General features: G+C 31.0%; 3 protein-coding genes across 4 annotated transcripts in view; all 3 read right to left on the bottom strand.

Moving 5' to 3' along the window:
* Positions 1–3,429, bottom strand: part of LOC106791809 (homeobox protein 2-like) — a 36,527-nt gene extending 33,098 nt beyond the window's left edge. Inside the window, exon 1 of the mRNA XM_014757746.1 lies at positions 2,804–3,429. The gene's annotated coding sequence lies outside the window, so the exon portion shown is untranslated. The remainder of the gene's footprint in view (positions 1–2,803) is intronic.
* Positions 3,430–3,534: 105 nt separating this feature from the next.
* On the bottom strand, positions 3,535–7,676 carry LOC106791810 (zinc finger matrin-type protein 5). Its single transcript, XM_014757747.1, has 3 exons — positions 4,250–7,676; positions 3,963–4,100; positions 3,535–3,887 (listed from the first exon to the last, which is right to left on the bottom strand). Exons 1-3 carry the CDS (start codon positions 4,374–4,376, stop codon positions 3,652–3,654), a joined length of 501 nt encoding a protein of 166 aa, XP_014613233.1. The 5' UTR covers positions 4,377–7,676; the 3' UTR covers positions 3,535–3,651.
* Positions 7,677–8,542: 866 nt separating this feature from the next.
* LOC106791805 (UPF0329 protein ECU05_1680/ECU11_0050) overlaps positions 8,543–14,978 on the bottom strand; it is a 42,253-nt gene continuing 35,817 nt past the window's right edge. For both annotated transcript variants that reach the window (XM_014757739.1, XM_014757740.1), the window contains exon 4: positions 8,543–9,353. In XM_014757739.1, coding sequence (XP_014613225.1) covers positions 9,201–9,353 — 153 coding nt within the window. In that variant the 3' untranslated portion in view covers positions 8,543–9,200. The remainder of the gene's footprint in view (positions 9,354–14,978) is intronic.

Here is a 14,978-nt window from a genome sequence, read left to right as displayed (position 1 = left end):
ATATCGTGCACGCGTGTGTTGTTGCATTATTGTACTTCGGATCACAGCTGTTCGAAAATCTTCCCATCTAATCTAAAAAAATCAAATCTAATCAATCTTTTCTAAATCCGATGAGTCATCCTAACTAAATATTATTATTTATCCATTGAGTCTTTTATATATCTACACATAATATTATACAAACAATGTAATATATATCGTTATATCAATTATTAATTATTATTTACAAAATATACGATAAAATCGAATAATCCAAAAGATGGTTTTTCAACAAAAATTCATTACTTCGTTCCAATCTATTTATAACTAGTTTCGTTTTAATAACGAAACAATAAAAAAACTTTGGCTTCTGAATATTAATTAAAAAGGATATCTAAATATCTTTATTCAATTATTATTTCAATTGAATTTTCACATCGAATGAAAAATCCGCGAGTATTTCACGGATAAAATAAAATCTACATCGGATTGAAGGAAAGTAATCATAAATTCGATATCGAAAACTAATTCGAAATATGGTCGATGCAGTAACTGGTAAAGGTAGCATTGTAGCCTATATCGTCAAGGTCACGACCTTCTGAAAGAATCGTGACCGGACTGCATGTTACTTTTCCCTGGCAGGTCGTTGCCTCTCTTTCTCTCGATGCAATATACAACCACCTTATTCTATCCTTTTCTTGTTGCTGTCGTTGCAGTTGCTGCTCCTCTTCTTCTTCTTCTTCATCTTCTTCTTCATCATCTTCTTCATCTTCTTCTTCTACCACTATTACTATTACTACATACTTCACTATGAATCTTCTTTAGACGATACGATTATCGTTTCCAACCCTCTCCCTGTTATACAAGAAGAACGAGTCACGAAGATACGAAATTGTTCTATCGTTTATTTTTGACCCTAAGTTAGATCGAACCGATCGTGATTATGATAAATACGAATTATTACCTCTACTGATCTCTCAAATACACATATCATGTATTCTATAAACTACAATTTTCATTATTATTATTCATTATCAACAAAATATACTTCAAATAAATATTTTATCGTACTTATTGTTTAATACATTACCTAACGCGTGTACTATAGAAAATCATTACTATGTCAAATGATGTTTTTCTCGTTAAGAGACAAAGAGGTAATACAATGATCATCATTTTTATATTACACTTTTTACACATTGGATATAAAATATATATTTATATATACGTTTGTATGGTTTGATTTTCCTAGATCGTAACATGTTCCGCAAGAGAGAACGCAATAGATTCGAGTATGGTATTGTATTCAAATCGGCGCCTAGTAAAACTCGACAAAAAGGAATCGTTTGATCTTGTGCATGGCGTTAGCACGCGGAACGAATCGCGCAAGGACGCATATAAGCGTATATATGTATATTCCTACGAAAAAAAAAAACATAACCGATAACTCGTTTCAAACCTAACGAAGATAGTTTTTTTCTTTTTTAAAAGGGGGGACAGAGATAGAAAGCAAAGCAATTTTCAATCAATATATTGATAACGTTTTATCGTTTGTTTCCTCAACGGTTTAGTCATTCTATCAAACGTCAAGACAAAATATTGAATATTTTTCCTATGATGTTTTAATACCAAATTCAAAATAATATAATACGGAAATATAATGAAAAAATAATTTACTGTTATAACTAATTAATTTATATATGATCAATAATAAACAAGTCAATTGATTTGCTTTGTTTAATTTGTTGTTCTTTGTAGGTGCAACTTTGTACCATCGCACAAGTTTTATGCACGCCCGTATAATAATACAGCCTTGAATAATATTTTTTATATTATTTACGGTATTAATCGTTTTGATTATTAATGAGATATTTATATTTGTATACACGCGTCTACTTTTTTATTTCTTTTTTTGTTTGGAACGTAACGATAAAATATATTCTGCGTTGAAATAATTTGCATAGAAAATAAAATTGCAAGATGAAGATTTTATCGATCGAGTTGTATGATAGAATTTATCATACAAATTTAGAATTATTTTCACGAATGTTACAAGATCGATGTTTAAGAAACGTGATTGTTTTTCATTAATATCATCTCGCAAAATGCATTTTTCTTACTTACTACTCCGCCATCTTGTATACCAACGATTAATGCGTCATAAAAGACGAACATACCGAATGATTTTCAATCTTAATTTTAATCTTAATCTCAATCTCAATCTCTCTTTCTTTTTCTTCTGTTTTTCTTGTATTATTGATACATTATATTTAAATTATGTAACGATTATTATCAAACAAAATGTTAATTAGATATCATGAGATTCTTTTTATTGTAACGTGGTACATGGCATATGTTTAACTAAACAATTTATAATAAACTTAAATGTTAATCAAATTCTATTAGATAATTGTAGGTAACAAAGCGTGATGTCATAAAAAACGTTGTTGTCGATTATGGCAGATAACGTTTTCCCTCCATTCTTTCGCGCAACGTGAACAAATTTAAAAACAAAATATAAACTAAAATGAAAACGTTTTTGTTAAGAAACAATTGAATGATCAAAATCTCACAAATAATCTAATGTAAGATTCGTTAAATATATTTTTCGATTGTTTGTTTACTAGTTTATTGTTTTGTTTTGTTCTGTAGAATCATTGTTTCATTATCTATGTCATAATCAAACAAATGATTTATTGGACAATAAAACAAAATACCCACGTTTGATTTAGATAGTATTTTTGAAATTCAAAAAAGAATATGAAAGAGAGAGAGAGAGAGAGAGAGAGAGAGAGAGAGAGAGAGAGAGAGAGAGGAAACTTACCGAGGATGACGAAAGAAGGGGGTTGTAGATTATCTGATTAATGGGGGGGACGCAGCAAAAGATACAGGAAAGAATTGATATAAAAAATCCAAACGCTTAGGAAATCGGCAAAATGCACCGGTAGCGTCAGGATGCACCGGAGCACCACCGCATGCGTTCTTCCTTCAAACACAGAAACGAAGGAGGACGATGGACGACGATCGGCGCTTCTTTGAATATATCGTCGAACTTTTCGACCACATAATATTTATTTTACGCGATGCCGGTTTACTTGAGAAAAATAATAGATAATGAAATAAAATGTTTTGAATGAAAGTGCAAGGATGCATCAACCGATAAACTAAATAATATTAACAAACCGCCAAATGCACCCGTGCCAACGGACACTTCGCAACTGTCCACGACGCTTAGTTCTTATGCGGCGGCCCGATCTCGCTCGGCTATTGGTGGAGGGGATGACGCTAAGCCACCAAACTTATCGACCAATCCTGATGTTCCTTTCGATCTTCTTTTACCCCTTAACGCAAGATGGCGCATCATTGCATTATTTTTTTTATTTTTTATATTTATATATATTTTCATAAAGTTATTATTTTTTCAATTCATTGTGCTTGCACACATAATATTCCTTTTCAAATTAGAAGACAAATATGCAGGTTATTTATAATTACTTCTATTTTGATTTTTTAATAATCATTTATGTAAAAGGATTATAATGGCAATGATTTTTATTCGCGAGTAATGAAGTTTTATTTTACCTTACTTGTTTTAATTTATCTTACTTAAAGCAATATCTTATTATTTATGTACAGCATATTTCAAGCAGAGTATGTCAACTATTTACACTTCTATAGCCACTGTCCAAAATTGGAATCAGTTATGCTTTCCGGTTTGAGAGGCCACAACGACGGTGGTAAGTTTGGATAATTATGTAATTCTGGTGGTACCTCCCAAATGGGATAAGTTATTTCTTTTGTAGTCTCCGGATTGGTGATATCTACAAAAAATTCTTTAACTATGTCATCTGGATCGGGCCATCCACCTTCAGGTATAAACTGACACGTTGCCATTTGTTTAGCTGCAACTTTACGTTATAAAATATATTGATATAATTTCTGCGTGTCTTAGAATATTACATAGTATTTATTATTATCATTACCAATACGCTGAAGTTCCCATATCAATGGTGGTGCATAATGAGAAAACTTGCAACTGCGTCCAAAAGCGCAGTCACCGCTGCTCATGTATCTTTTGCACGGTATTTTTCCTTGTTCTTCTTGCAATATTGTTTCAGGATCTATAAACAATCATTTTCATAGCGAACAAAGATTATACAGATCATGAGTAACGAAAGGAAAGTTGTATAGATTATTGTGATATTATTTTTCCTCGATACTACTATTAATTAAAAAGTTAAATGCGTCTACAATAATAATGTTTAAATACCTTTGTAAAAGCTATAATGATCAGCTCGATTTTTGGCATGCTGAAAACTAGATAGATGTTTTTTTCTAGATTCGGGATCATCCTTGAATGATCTCTCGCAATAATCACAATAATATCTTTTACCCATTTTATCCTACTTTGGTTTATAAAACATCAATTTATGTATATTATTAAATTCACATGCATCACATTTATATTACGTATGTAAACATCAACACGTTTCGATGAAAACTGCATTATCGATAGTTCACAAGTGTTCGAAGCGCCGTCTGTCTGTAGTTTTGTAAACTAACGTATATATATATATATGTATATTATTATATACTTTTATATAATAATTTATGCATTTTTTGGTAATATAAAAAGAGAAATATGTTTAAAAAAGAAAAAAAGAAGCAAAAACAAATGTTTCCGTATATAAGCAGTTCAATTTCGATACGTAAACACGATGATCAACGTGCCATTATTTTAATACATTTAATGTGGATATTTATTTTTTGGTTTTTTTTTTTATACACAAACAGATTACATACACGATACTGCTCGTTTAAACATTACAATTGTTTTTTCTTCTTACATCCTCGTAATATATTATGTATAATGCAGCGTTTGTTTTGTGCGTAGCTAATCTAGTTTTAATGTGATAATAATGTCGCGTCGCATCGGCGAAAATGTTTGTTCTTTTTTTTTTTTTTTCTCTTATCTAACAATAAGCTGTACATAATCGAACGATAGAAGAAAATACTCCTCTAATGTTATTTTTCAAATTGTCATTTTATGCGTCTAATTATTGGAAGCGTTTATTATTAGAGCGAAGTTATAATATAACGTTCTTTTGTTATTATTATTATAATATATGTGAGAAATATATCTTAATAATTTATGAAAATTTGTAAGTTAATCTTCTTACCGATCGCGTAGTTGAGAAGCACACAAAGTGTTTTTTTCACATCGATGAATTACATATTTTTCTCACCGATATTTAATTAGAATAATTAATTAACGTGACAAACATCTTCGACGATCGTCAAACATTGTTTTTTTTTAGCTTCTTACACAAGCAAATAGTTTTGTTAATAATTTATAAATAACGTGGAATGTGTGTAGAATGTATCTTTTTTTTTTTGGCCTTTCTTAATTTTCCTTTTTTTTCGTCTTCTTAAGAAAGCCGAAAATTTTGTATTTTAAAATTCGAGATATATCGTGTATCACACTCTACACACGAGGACGATTAAATTAGCCGAAAAATTACACTTAATCGTATTTTATATAATCGCAATGTTCCTCTTTATCTTTTTCTTTTTTTCCTTCATTTTTATTCGGACAAAATATTCGTTAGATCGTCGCATCGATCTCTCATATCGCAAATTTTCGAAATTCGATAAACGATCATTAAAGTTCTTCCCGTGAAAACATTTCAATTTTTATTATACTTTCGGTATGTAATTTTTTTTTTATCAAGCTTCACACAGACGAGTCGGATTTATTATATCATATTGAAAAGAATTTCACATATTATTCGCATGATCGCACTTTTGGGATTTCGTACATGTACAAGCTCATTAAAATACTGAAATATATTAAACCTATCGTTTGAACGATCATTTCGAAAAAAAAAGGTTGAGCTATCTTTACGCGCTTTAATTAATTAATTATTTATTAACGAAAAAAGGTCTAAGCTTAATAAAAGAAATAGAATAGAACGAGAAAGTTTATGCGTGTGTGTAAGTTCAATTCTAACTTTGAAACATTTCGAATTCAGCACGTTTCGTTCGTTTCCCGTTTCGTTAAAACATTTTCTCAAGATATCATAAGGATAGAAAAAGGAGAGAGAGAGAGAGAGAGAGAGAAAAATATGATAGATTTTGTTTTTACAATAAATTCTCCATACAGAGTTTCAATCCCAAAGAGAAATATACAATTCACGTGAATTATTCCATGAATTTTGATCCTTCTGAGAATTAGATATAGATTTTTTTTGTCGAGAAGAAATTCTCTGTACACTTAGAAGCACGGACACGCTATAATATGTCTTTATCGAATATGTATATATATATATATGTATATGTATTGTTAAATATACAATTGTTAAAAAATAATCGTGTCTTGGTGCATTTCGCAGTTTAATCTTCGATTTTGTTTTTAAAGATCGAGAATGATCTAACGTGCTGAATCGTTCCTCTAGTTTTTCCTTCGTCTTTTCTGGTTACGTGTGTGTGTGTATATATATGTGCGTGTTAATTATTATTAGTATTTAAAAAAAGAAAAGTAATTTCAACGCGCGGATAAACGAAGAAGCTTGCTTGCGTTCTTTTTTTTCGTTTCAATGAACGTTAAACGTTTTTAGGCCTGCTAAAAACATTGATTCATCATTTTTTCGATATCATTTACATGTTCTGTTATCTATAAGTAATAGGAATAAAAGATAGGACTAGAATGAAAATTACTTTTTATGATACTGACTGACTTTTGTCGTTTGCTTGGCAGTATCTGATCTGTGATCGTTCGTTCAACGTAAATATCTCGTGGTTGATTCCTTTTTTTTTTTTCTTTTTCTTTCTTTTCCTTAAGATATCATAATTTAAATATAATTCCGGCTAACTAAGATTTATAAGCGTTTACGTTTATATCCGTTATAACGTATAATATACGCAAAGTTTTTTATTATATGCAAATGCATGATTATGCATTCTCGTATTTGTTGCAACAAATTTTGCTTGATGAAAGCATAGAAATACATAAGAAAAATACATTGTTTGTTTTGTATCTTTGACACCAAAAAAATAATGGAATATCAATTTTGAAATGTGTCTCACACGTACGCATCCCATAGGTTACTATTATTATTATAATGATTTATATTTTATTCAATTCGGTAAAGTGTTTGATCGTTATTCTTAATAACTATTATTATTGTAATTGTGTTTTTATCTCTTTAATAATAATAATAATAATAATAATAATAATAATAATAATAATAATTTACGTATATAATATATACGATAAAGAGAGTATATAAGTTTATCGAAAAAAGGGGGAGGTGGTTTGGGTGGGCAGGTGGTCAGATGAGGGTGCTTGTTACGCGTTATATATATATTTATGTATATATTAATAACTTTCAAATGGATTATCAAACGTCTCTCTAATTCGCTATACACTGCTACTCGCTACTTTAGAGCAGCGAGCTTTACGTTTAATTAATTCGTATGCGGTGTGTGGACCGACCGACCGAAAACTTTTTTATTCTCGAAGGAGTTAAATATTTTGTTTTTTTTTATTTATTTATTTCCAATTTTTCGTTCAAGCTCGAGTTTTGCTCGGGGATAACGCGAGGACCGATTGTGTTGTGTGCTTTTTTTAATTATTATTATTATTAAAACTTTTTCGTCTTTTTTTTTTTTTAATATTATCATGTACACTTACATACTAACAATATTATTATTAATAATAATAGTAATAATAAAAATAATAATTATAATAATATATTATCGTGAGCTTCAAACATGTCGTTTCAATCATTTTTCTCTTTATCCTTCGTCCTGTTTTTGTTTTTCTTTTCCAAAAATTTGAATTATAATAATAATAATTTTGTGTGTGAAATATCTCTGTCTCTTTTTCCCTCGTATCTAGTTTCTCTATTAAAAAAAAATGAGGAATTTGGAATGGTGGAGAAGGGTAGAAGTTAATGAGCATTACGATTGCACACGTCAAAGCGTAAATCAATTACCGGGTTACAATCTCTCGTACACAGATCGCAGTGATAAATTTCTAAGTGCGCACGCACATATCCCTTTAGGCTTACTATATACATATGCATGTATGTACGTATATATATATATAAGCGTATATATGCAAACCTTGCTCGAAATAGAATCGTTACCAATAATTATACCGGTGCTTTGCTTTAAGCCCACTGAAGGGACTTTAGCGGTGGAGGGAAGGGGGATCATAAAAGGGAAAGAGACAGAAACATTTACGTTTATTTGAAACTATAAATATAGGTATATATAATAAAGAGAGAGAGAGAGAGAGTGATAGAGAAATCTCTTGTTCGAAACTTGAAAGAGATTTGATATTCGATCTTGTTGAAAATCACATTCGAAGTTTTAACGACCCTCTCGAATGATATATTTCATGCTTTTCATCCAGATATAATACATTAAATAATTAAAAGAGAGAGAGAGAGAGAGAGAGAGAGAGAGAAGGGAGAAGGAAAAAATGATGGACGTGTCTGAAGCTCGCACAAACTTTTTTGGTTACTTTTACTTTTCTCTCATTTTGCGTCATTTTTTATTTTTTTTTTTTCTCATTTCGGTAATAAATATGAAAAAGAGGAGCTTGAAATTTTGTCTGTTGTCATCGATTATTCCATTTCACTTATCTCGAATAAATTTCTCTTTCGATCGTTTGAGTAATCTCCCCGACGACGATGAGTAATCGAATTTTTCTTTTCTTCTCTTTTTTTTTTTTCTGGTAAAGTTAGAAAATTTGTTACGGAAAGAAATTGAATTTTTCGAACTTTTGCGATTTGAACCGAGCGAAGAATAACTAACAAAAGAAGAGAAAAGAAAAGAAAAGTAAAGAAAAGAAGGGGATGGAGGAAATAGAAGAAAGGAAATTAGGAAATGAAAACTAATTCGGCATTCGCGTAATGATCCGGTCATTTGTCGTCCTCGTTTCGTCCGAAGGAAGATATCTTGTAACTTGATATTTTTTGTCCCCCTTCTTCCTCCCCTTCTGTTTCTTTCTCCTCCTCCTCCTCCTCATCATCATCATCATTCTCTTCTTTATCTATTATTATTTCTCTCTCCTTTTTTCTTTTTTGTTTTCTTTTGTTTTTCTCGAGGAACTAGCAGCCTCCTCCTCCTCCCTCTTTGCTCTCTGGGAATATAATTTGAAAAAATCACTTTCGGTCCTCTTCCCAAGATGGACGACGCACCCGGCCGCCATCTTATTTCTTATCCTCGCCTTCGGTGTTAGGAGCCACTGACACCTCTTGGCGAACCTTGTGGCCTCGGAAGCTCGCTTGAATTTTTGTTGCTGCCTTGTGCAAATCCGGATCCGTTAGATCTATACCTTCTAATTCGTTAACAGCATCCTCCACCTAAAATCAAACAACAACAAAATGGTTACATTCAATCGAGTTCGTATAGCTTAGTAGGAACATTCCATTCTTTTTTTTTTCTTTTTTTATATCAAACAAATCCCTCGACGACAAATTTATAATTACAATAATTATTAATAAGAGTGTCACACACAGGAAAAGTTGGACAGGTAAAAACATTTTTTTTAACCAATTAATTTTGTTTTTTTTTTACCTCGCCAACTTTCCCCCTGCGACACTTGTATTAATAATTTTATTCGTCGACGCGGTAAACAATTAATTGACTTATAATTACAATAATTGCTTTCAATTTCAAATTCATTTTGTTATGTCAAACGAACTCTCCTTTTACTCGCTTTTAACTTTTTCCAAAATAATGAATCTTAAGTTACATTTACAAGAAAGAACTCCTATTATTTTGTGTAAAAATAAAAATGATAAGACAAAACGTTGGTAGTAGTAGTAGTAGTAGTAGTACGTGCCAATGAAAATCTCATCAAATTATTCTTTCGACCATCCAATTTATCGGCATTTTTCGTATTACTTTTACACATACTACCACTATTTTTAGATTTAATTATGACAAAGTATGGAGTCGACGTCATAGCGTGAGCTCGTGTTATGAACTTTCCTTGGGAAAGACGAAGAAGAAAAAAGAACGAAGATGGAGGAAGTAGAAGCGAACGAATAGAGAGAGAGAGAGGGTGTGGAGAGGGGGAGAGGTACGAGTCACATGCAAACGAGCTTTATAAACATGTAAATTGCAATTACGCTAACACATTTGCATAGGCACGACGTATACTATCCTACTCGTTTGCCTCTCGTTTTCCACCCCCTTTCCTCCCCCATCCCATCCCTCTAAGTTTTTCGACGAACTAGAAGGACATTAATCTTCCCTCTCGTTTCCTCGTAGTTAGAAGAACGTGATCGTCTTTCTTTCTCTTTCTTTTTAAAAGAAAAGACCACCAGAGTTCTCTTTTCGTGTCCTTTCAAAATATACATTTACCTATTATACACACACACACACACACACATACATACGTGTATAGCTTTTAACGAAAAAAAACAACTAGCTTATAGGAAAGGAGACTTTGTGTGTGTGTTCCTCTTCTATTATTCCTCGTTGCAGTGAAATGCAAACATTGAAGTTGATCGAAGTGAACCGTGCTCGTTTCACTTTAGTCTCGTTCACTCAGCTTATGGGTCATGTACATTCCAATTGTGCTAGATTTCTTCTCTTAGAAATGGAATTGTCTATTCATCTCTGGTTTTTCAATATATGAGCCGTTTATTTTAAAAGTGGCCTAACTCCATTCTTGGTAAGAAAACGCATATTATTCACTTAATAATTGCCATTGTTTTAATAGGAATTATAAATTTAACACCCTTAGATACACTTAAGCGGTATGACTCATTAGTATCTTGTACGTATATCTTTAATTGCATTGAAACACAAAACCTTAAATATCTCAATTTAAGTATAAATGGACTTGGGCCACTTTCAAAATAAACGGCTCATATATAGTTTTATTCTTTAGTATGTATTTATTGTCTATTGATGTATTTTTGCGATGTACGATATGATAATTAGTTTCAAATTGATGGATAATGATGGTAATAATCGTGTTGTTGATTCTGTTTAATATCGTTCACGTTGTTGTTAGTTTGTTCATTTTGTCGATAATGTTTACTATCATGATGTTATTTTATGAAATAATGTTCATACATTATCGTCCCGATAATATATTAATCCTTCTAATATTATTGTTCAAGTTAATGTGAAATTTTTTAAAAGTGCACGATTATTATTGCACAAAAAAAAGAAATTTATTTGACGAAAAATAATACATTTCGTTTAGCATTATTGTTAAAAGGGAGAAATAGATAGAAAGAATGTTAAAAGCTAGCCTGAAAATCCTTTTGAAAAGCTTTCGTGCTTTTGTACAAAGCACACAACGACTGACCTTTTTTTTTATTTTATTTTATTTTATTTTATTCTTTTCCCTCTAATTCCTTTTTTCTTCTTTTTTTTTCTTTTTTTCTTTTTTCTTTTATTTGATTTATTTTTCTTTCTTTTCATTTCGTTTGTTTTTTGAAGAACTACGCGTTCCACTCTTGAACGACGCTTTAAAACGCGAAGACTCAATTCGATGCTTGGTTTGTTAACGGATCGAATCGAATCTCTTAAGAGGAGGAAAACTTCTCGTTCAGGAAACTTTAAGAGGCTCCAATTAATTCTGTTTAATTAATTCGAGCAACTCATCTGGGAGTGGAATGGGTGGGGGAGTGGCAGGCAGATTGCACTTCTTGCTCTTTCTTTCATTTTTCGTTCCTTCTATTATTTTTCCTTTTCTTATTCTCACTTTATCGAGAATGGATGGAAAAGGAAAGAAAATTTTCGAACGAGTCATCAAGTCTGGGGGGTAGCAGTTAACGAGAATAAACGTGAACGTTGAGAATGTACATGCACATGCACATGCACATGTGCATAATACAGGCAATATATATATATATATATATACTAACTGGTAGATGAGTATAAGTATAGGTATTGGTATATATCCCGTGTCTCGCAAGAACAAAACCCAACAACTTTCTGACGAGCTCAAAGTTTCTATGTATTAAACTAACATAAAGTCGCGTGTGAAACTTAAGTTGGCTTCTAGGAGAATTTGAGAAGAAGATCCTGATGCATCTGAGTTCTCTAACTGGATTTACGAAGGAGAGAGTGAGAAAGAGGAAAGATAGTGTAGTAGTATAAGAATAAAACTTTATTCGAACACGTATTTTCAGTTAAATTGTGGCTTGTTAGCTTAAGGGATCGTGATAATTTAGGTTTGAGTAATAAATGTTTATTAATATAAAATATAATTCATTAGCGTTTAATAAAATTGAATAAAATTGTAATCGTAATACGCGTAATTTTGTTGATTTGTGCATTCAATATTGAATGCCATGAAAAAAAAGTATTTATTTGAAACGGTTCGTAAAAGGAAGGATCCTTTTTAGCGAAACGAAGTTTCGTTGAGGATTCATCGTTCTATCTTCTAGCCAAGGATTTCTAAATCTACGAGGGAAGAAGGAGTACTTAAACGAAAATCTCAGCTTAGCTCGGTTTTCGCGTGTTGAATCGTTTCGAGTCGACACATTACGAAATATCCGATCGATCGTTGGCAAAACATGCTGAAGAGGGTGGTTCAAGTTATGAGCTTCAAGAGAGATTCATGATAAGGCACGTTTCAAATCTAATATTATACGTTTTTACATTTATTATTAAAGTTTGGGGGACTAATTTTTCCTAGTCCTGATTATACACTGATACTTTTTATTACTTGAAGTTATCACTTGTACTATTTATTTACTTTAATATATGCAGGGTGTCCCATATAACTCTAGTTACAATTTTTCAAGTACTCGCGATAACCTGACAAAAAAAATACTTTTAAACAAAAGTTCATCTGTTTCTGATTGATTGAAGTTTTTTTCAAAGAGATTAATACAATTGAAGATCTGCCATAAGATTTTCTATCGTTAGTTTAATTTTTCTTCTTCAAGAAGACAGCTTTCTCGTGAACATTCAAAGAAATCTTTAGGATTCCTGCGAGGTAGTGCTAACGTTCTATTTCTTCTTCCTTACCGCAAAACCTTTTCATGTCTTTTCCATTCTAACTTTTCTTTAACTTTTCAACGTTCTCCCAAGTAAGCGAAATATATTTTTCGAATAGCGATTCGAAGTTTGAAGGACGAACAGGATAGGAGATACAAGTATTTTACGATGAGATAGAGAACTTAGACATTTTTGTCGTGTATACGATCAATCATTTTGATAGAAGATCGATCGATACCACGTTCATTTTATCAACGTATCTTACTACTCTAACATTTTTTCCTTTATTCCCTCCTTCACTCCATATTTTATTTTTATTTGTTTTTTCTTTTTCTAAACGAAGTGGCAATAAAATGAAAAATGTACATTCTCGAGTTTATATTAGAAAATATACTTTATAAAGGTGATGATCGTATCGAAGTTAAAGAAGAAGATTATACAAAAATATGAAAATAAAATTAGAAATACTTAATAAATGTGTCTTAGGATATTGAATAAATGTGCTGGACAGGGTTGCAAATTTAGAACGTTATTTAGAACATTATTGAACGTTTCGTCCCTTCATCGAGACTTCTTCAGCAACTCAAATTTTATTATGACTTTTTTTTTAAAATACGTATTATTAAACATTTAAAACATAGTTATTTAATATTACCTCATTCGTTAAAGTTCAGAGTCTCTTATATATTATATTTTGTTCAATAATAAAACTCTACTTAACATCTACAAAACTAATTGAATTAGGAATAATATTTTTGTTTAGCTTGAATAATTTCGTTAGAAATGGTATTAGAGTAATAATGACTTGATCAAAAGAACTAGATTGGACTTGCATTAGATAGGCATTAGATAGGCATTAGATAGGCATTAGATAGGCATTAGATTCACAGTCAAGCCACGTCTTACTCCTGGTTGGATCAACAGAGGATGTTAAAGGACATCACAATAGTCCTATCTATTCAACCTCTATCTCTGTCTCTCTCTCTCTCTCTCTCTCTCTCTCTCTCTCTCTCTCTCTTTCTTTCTCTCCCTGCATCTCTCCAACATGTCGGAATTGTTAGATATCAAAGTCTCTTCAGTTTCGTAGCTTGCTAGCCTAGCTTGTATTGTTATATTAATTAAAGTTGCATTTGCAGATGTATGCTTGTCTCTCAACGTGATTTCCAAAGCTTAGTAAAATATTATTTTCAATTGCTAATAGTTAATCAAATATTTTATTTCACTTGCAGTATTTGAACAATGTTGCCATGTGAAATATTTTATTAATTATAATAAATGTATTATATAGAACACTTATCTTACTTAGGTATTTTTATTTATATATTAATATATTATATATAAGTCTCATATTGGTATATATAATCTCATTGGTTGTTTTTGCCTTTTTATTTTCACATTTCGTTTTTGGTACCTATTATTTATTTAAATTGAAAATAATTTGCATAGGATGTTTGTCCCCGAGGATGGTGCCGATGATATTATTTTTATTCGTGATTCATTTTGAAATAAAACGATGCAACGTTTATACTTATTATATATAAAAGATAAGTTTTTCTTTTTTGTCATATCTTGCATACCAATATAAATATATTTTATTTATTCGCTGATAAATTATACACGAGCGTATTATTTATATTTAAATAGTTTGAACAAACATTTTCATTCCTCATATTTACTGATAAGATACTACAAATTAAATAAAAAAAAGAACTTGAAAAAAGAAAGAACAAATTTCGAGATATACGTGTACAATGAAACTCTGACGTAGAGTCGGCATAATATAAAATTGAATCGAATTTATCTCAATGTTTTCTCTCTCTCTCTTTCCTCTTCTTTTTATTAGCAGTTTCGTTGATGAAAAGGGCTACTACCTCTTACTACTCCTGTGTTAGTCGTGGTAAGAAGGCAAGCTCGAACTTGGGTTTTCTTGGAAGATTCAAGTTGAAAAAATATAAAGAAAAGTAGAAAAACAAGAAAAAAAGAAGGAAAAGAAAAAGAAGAAGAAAGGGGGGATAAAA

Source organism: Polistes canadensis, unplaced genomic scaffold (genome assembly GCF_001313835.1).
Source record: "Polistes canadensis isolate GaletaPanama2010 unplaced genomic scaffold, ASM131383v1 scaffold_344, whole genome shotgun sequence".
Lineage (NCBI taxonomy): Eukaryota > Metazoa > Arthropoda > Insecta > Hymenoptera > Vespidae > Polistes > Polistes canadensis.
This window is presented reverse-complemented; position numbering and strand designations above follow the sequence as displayed.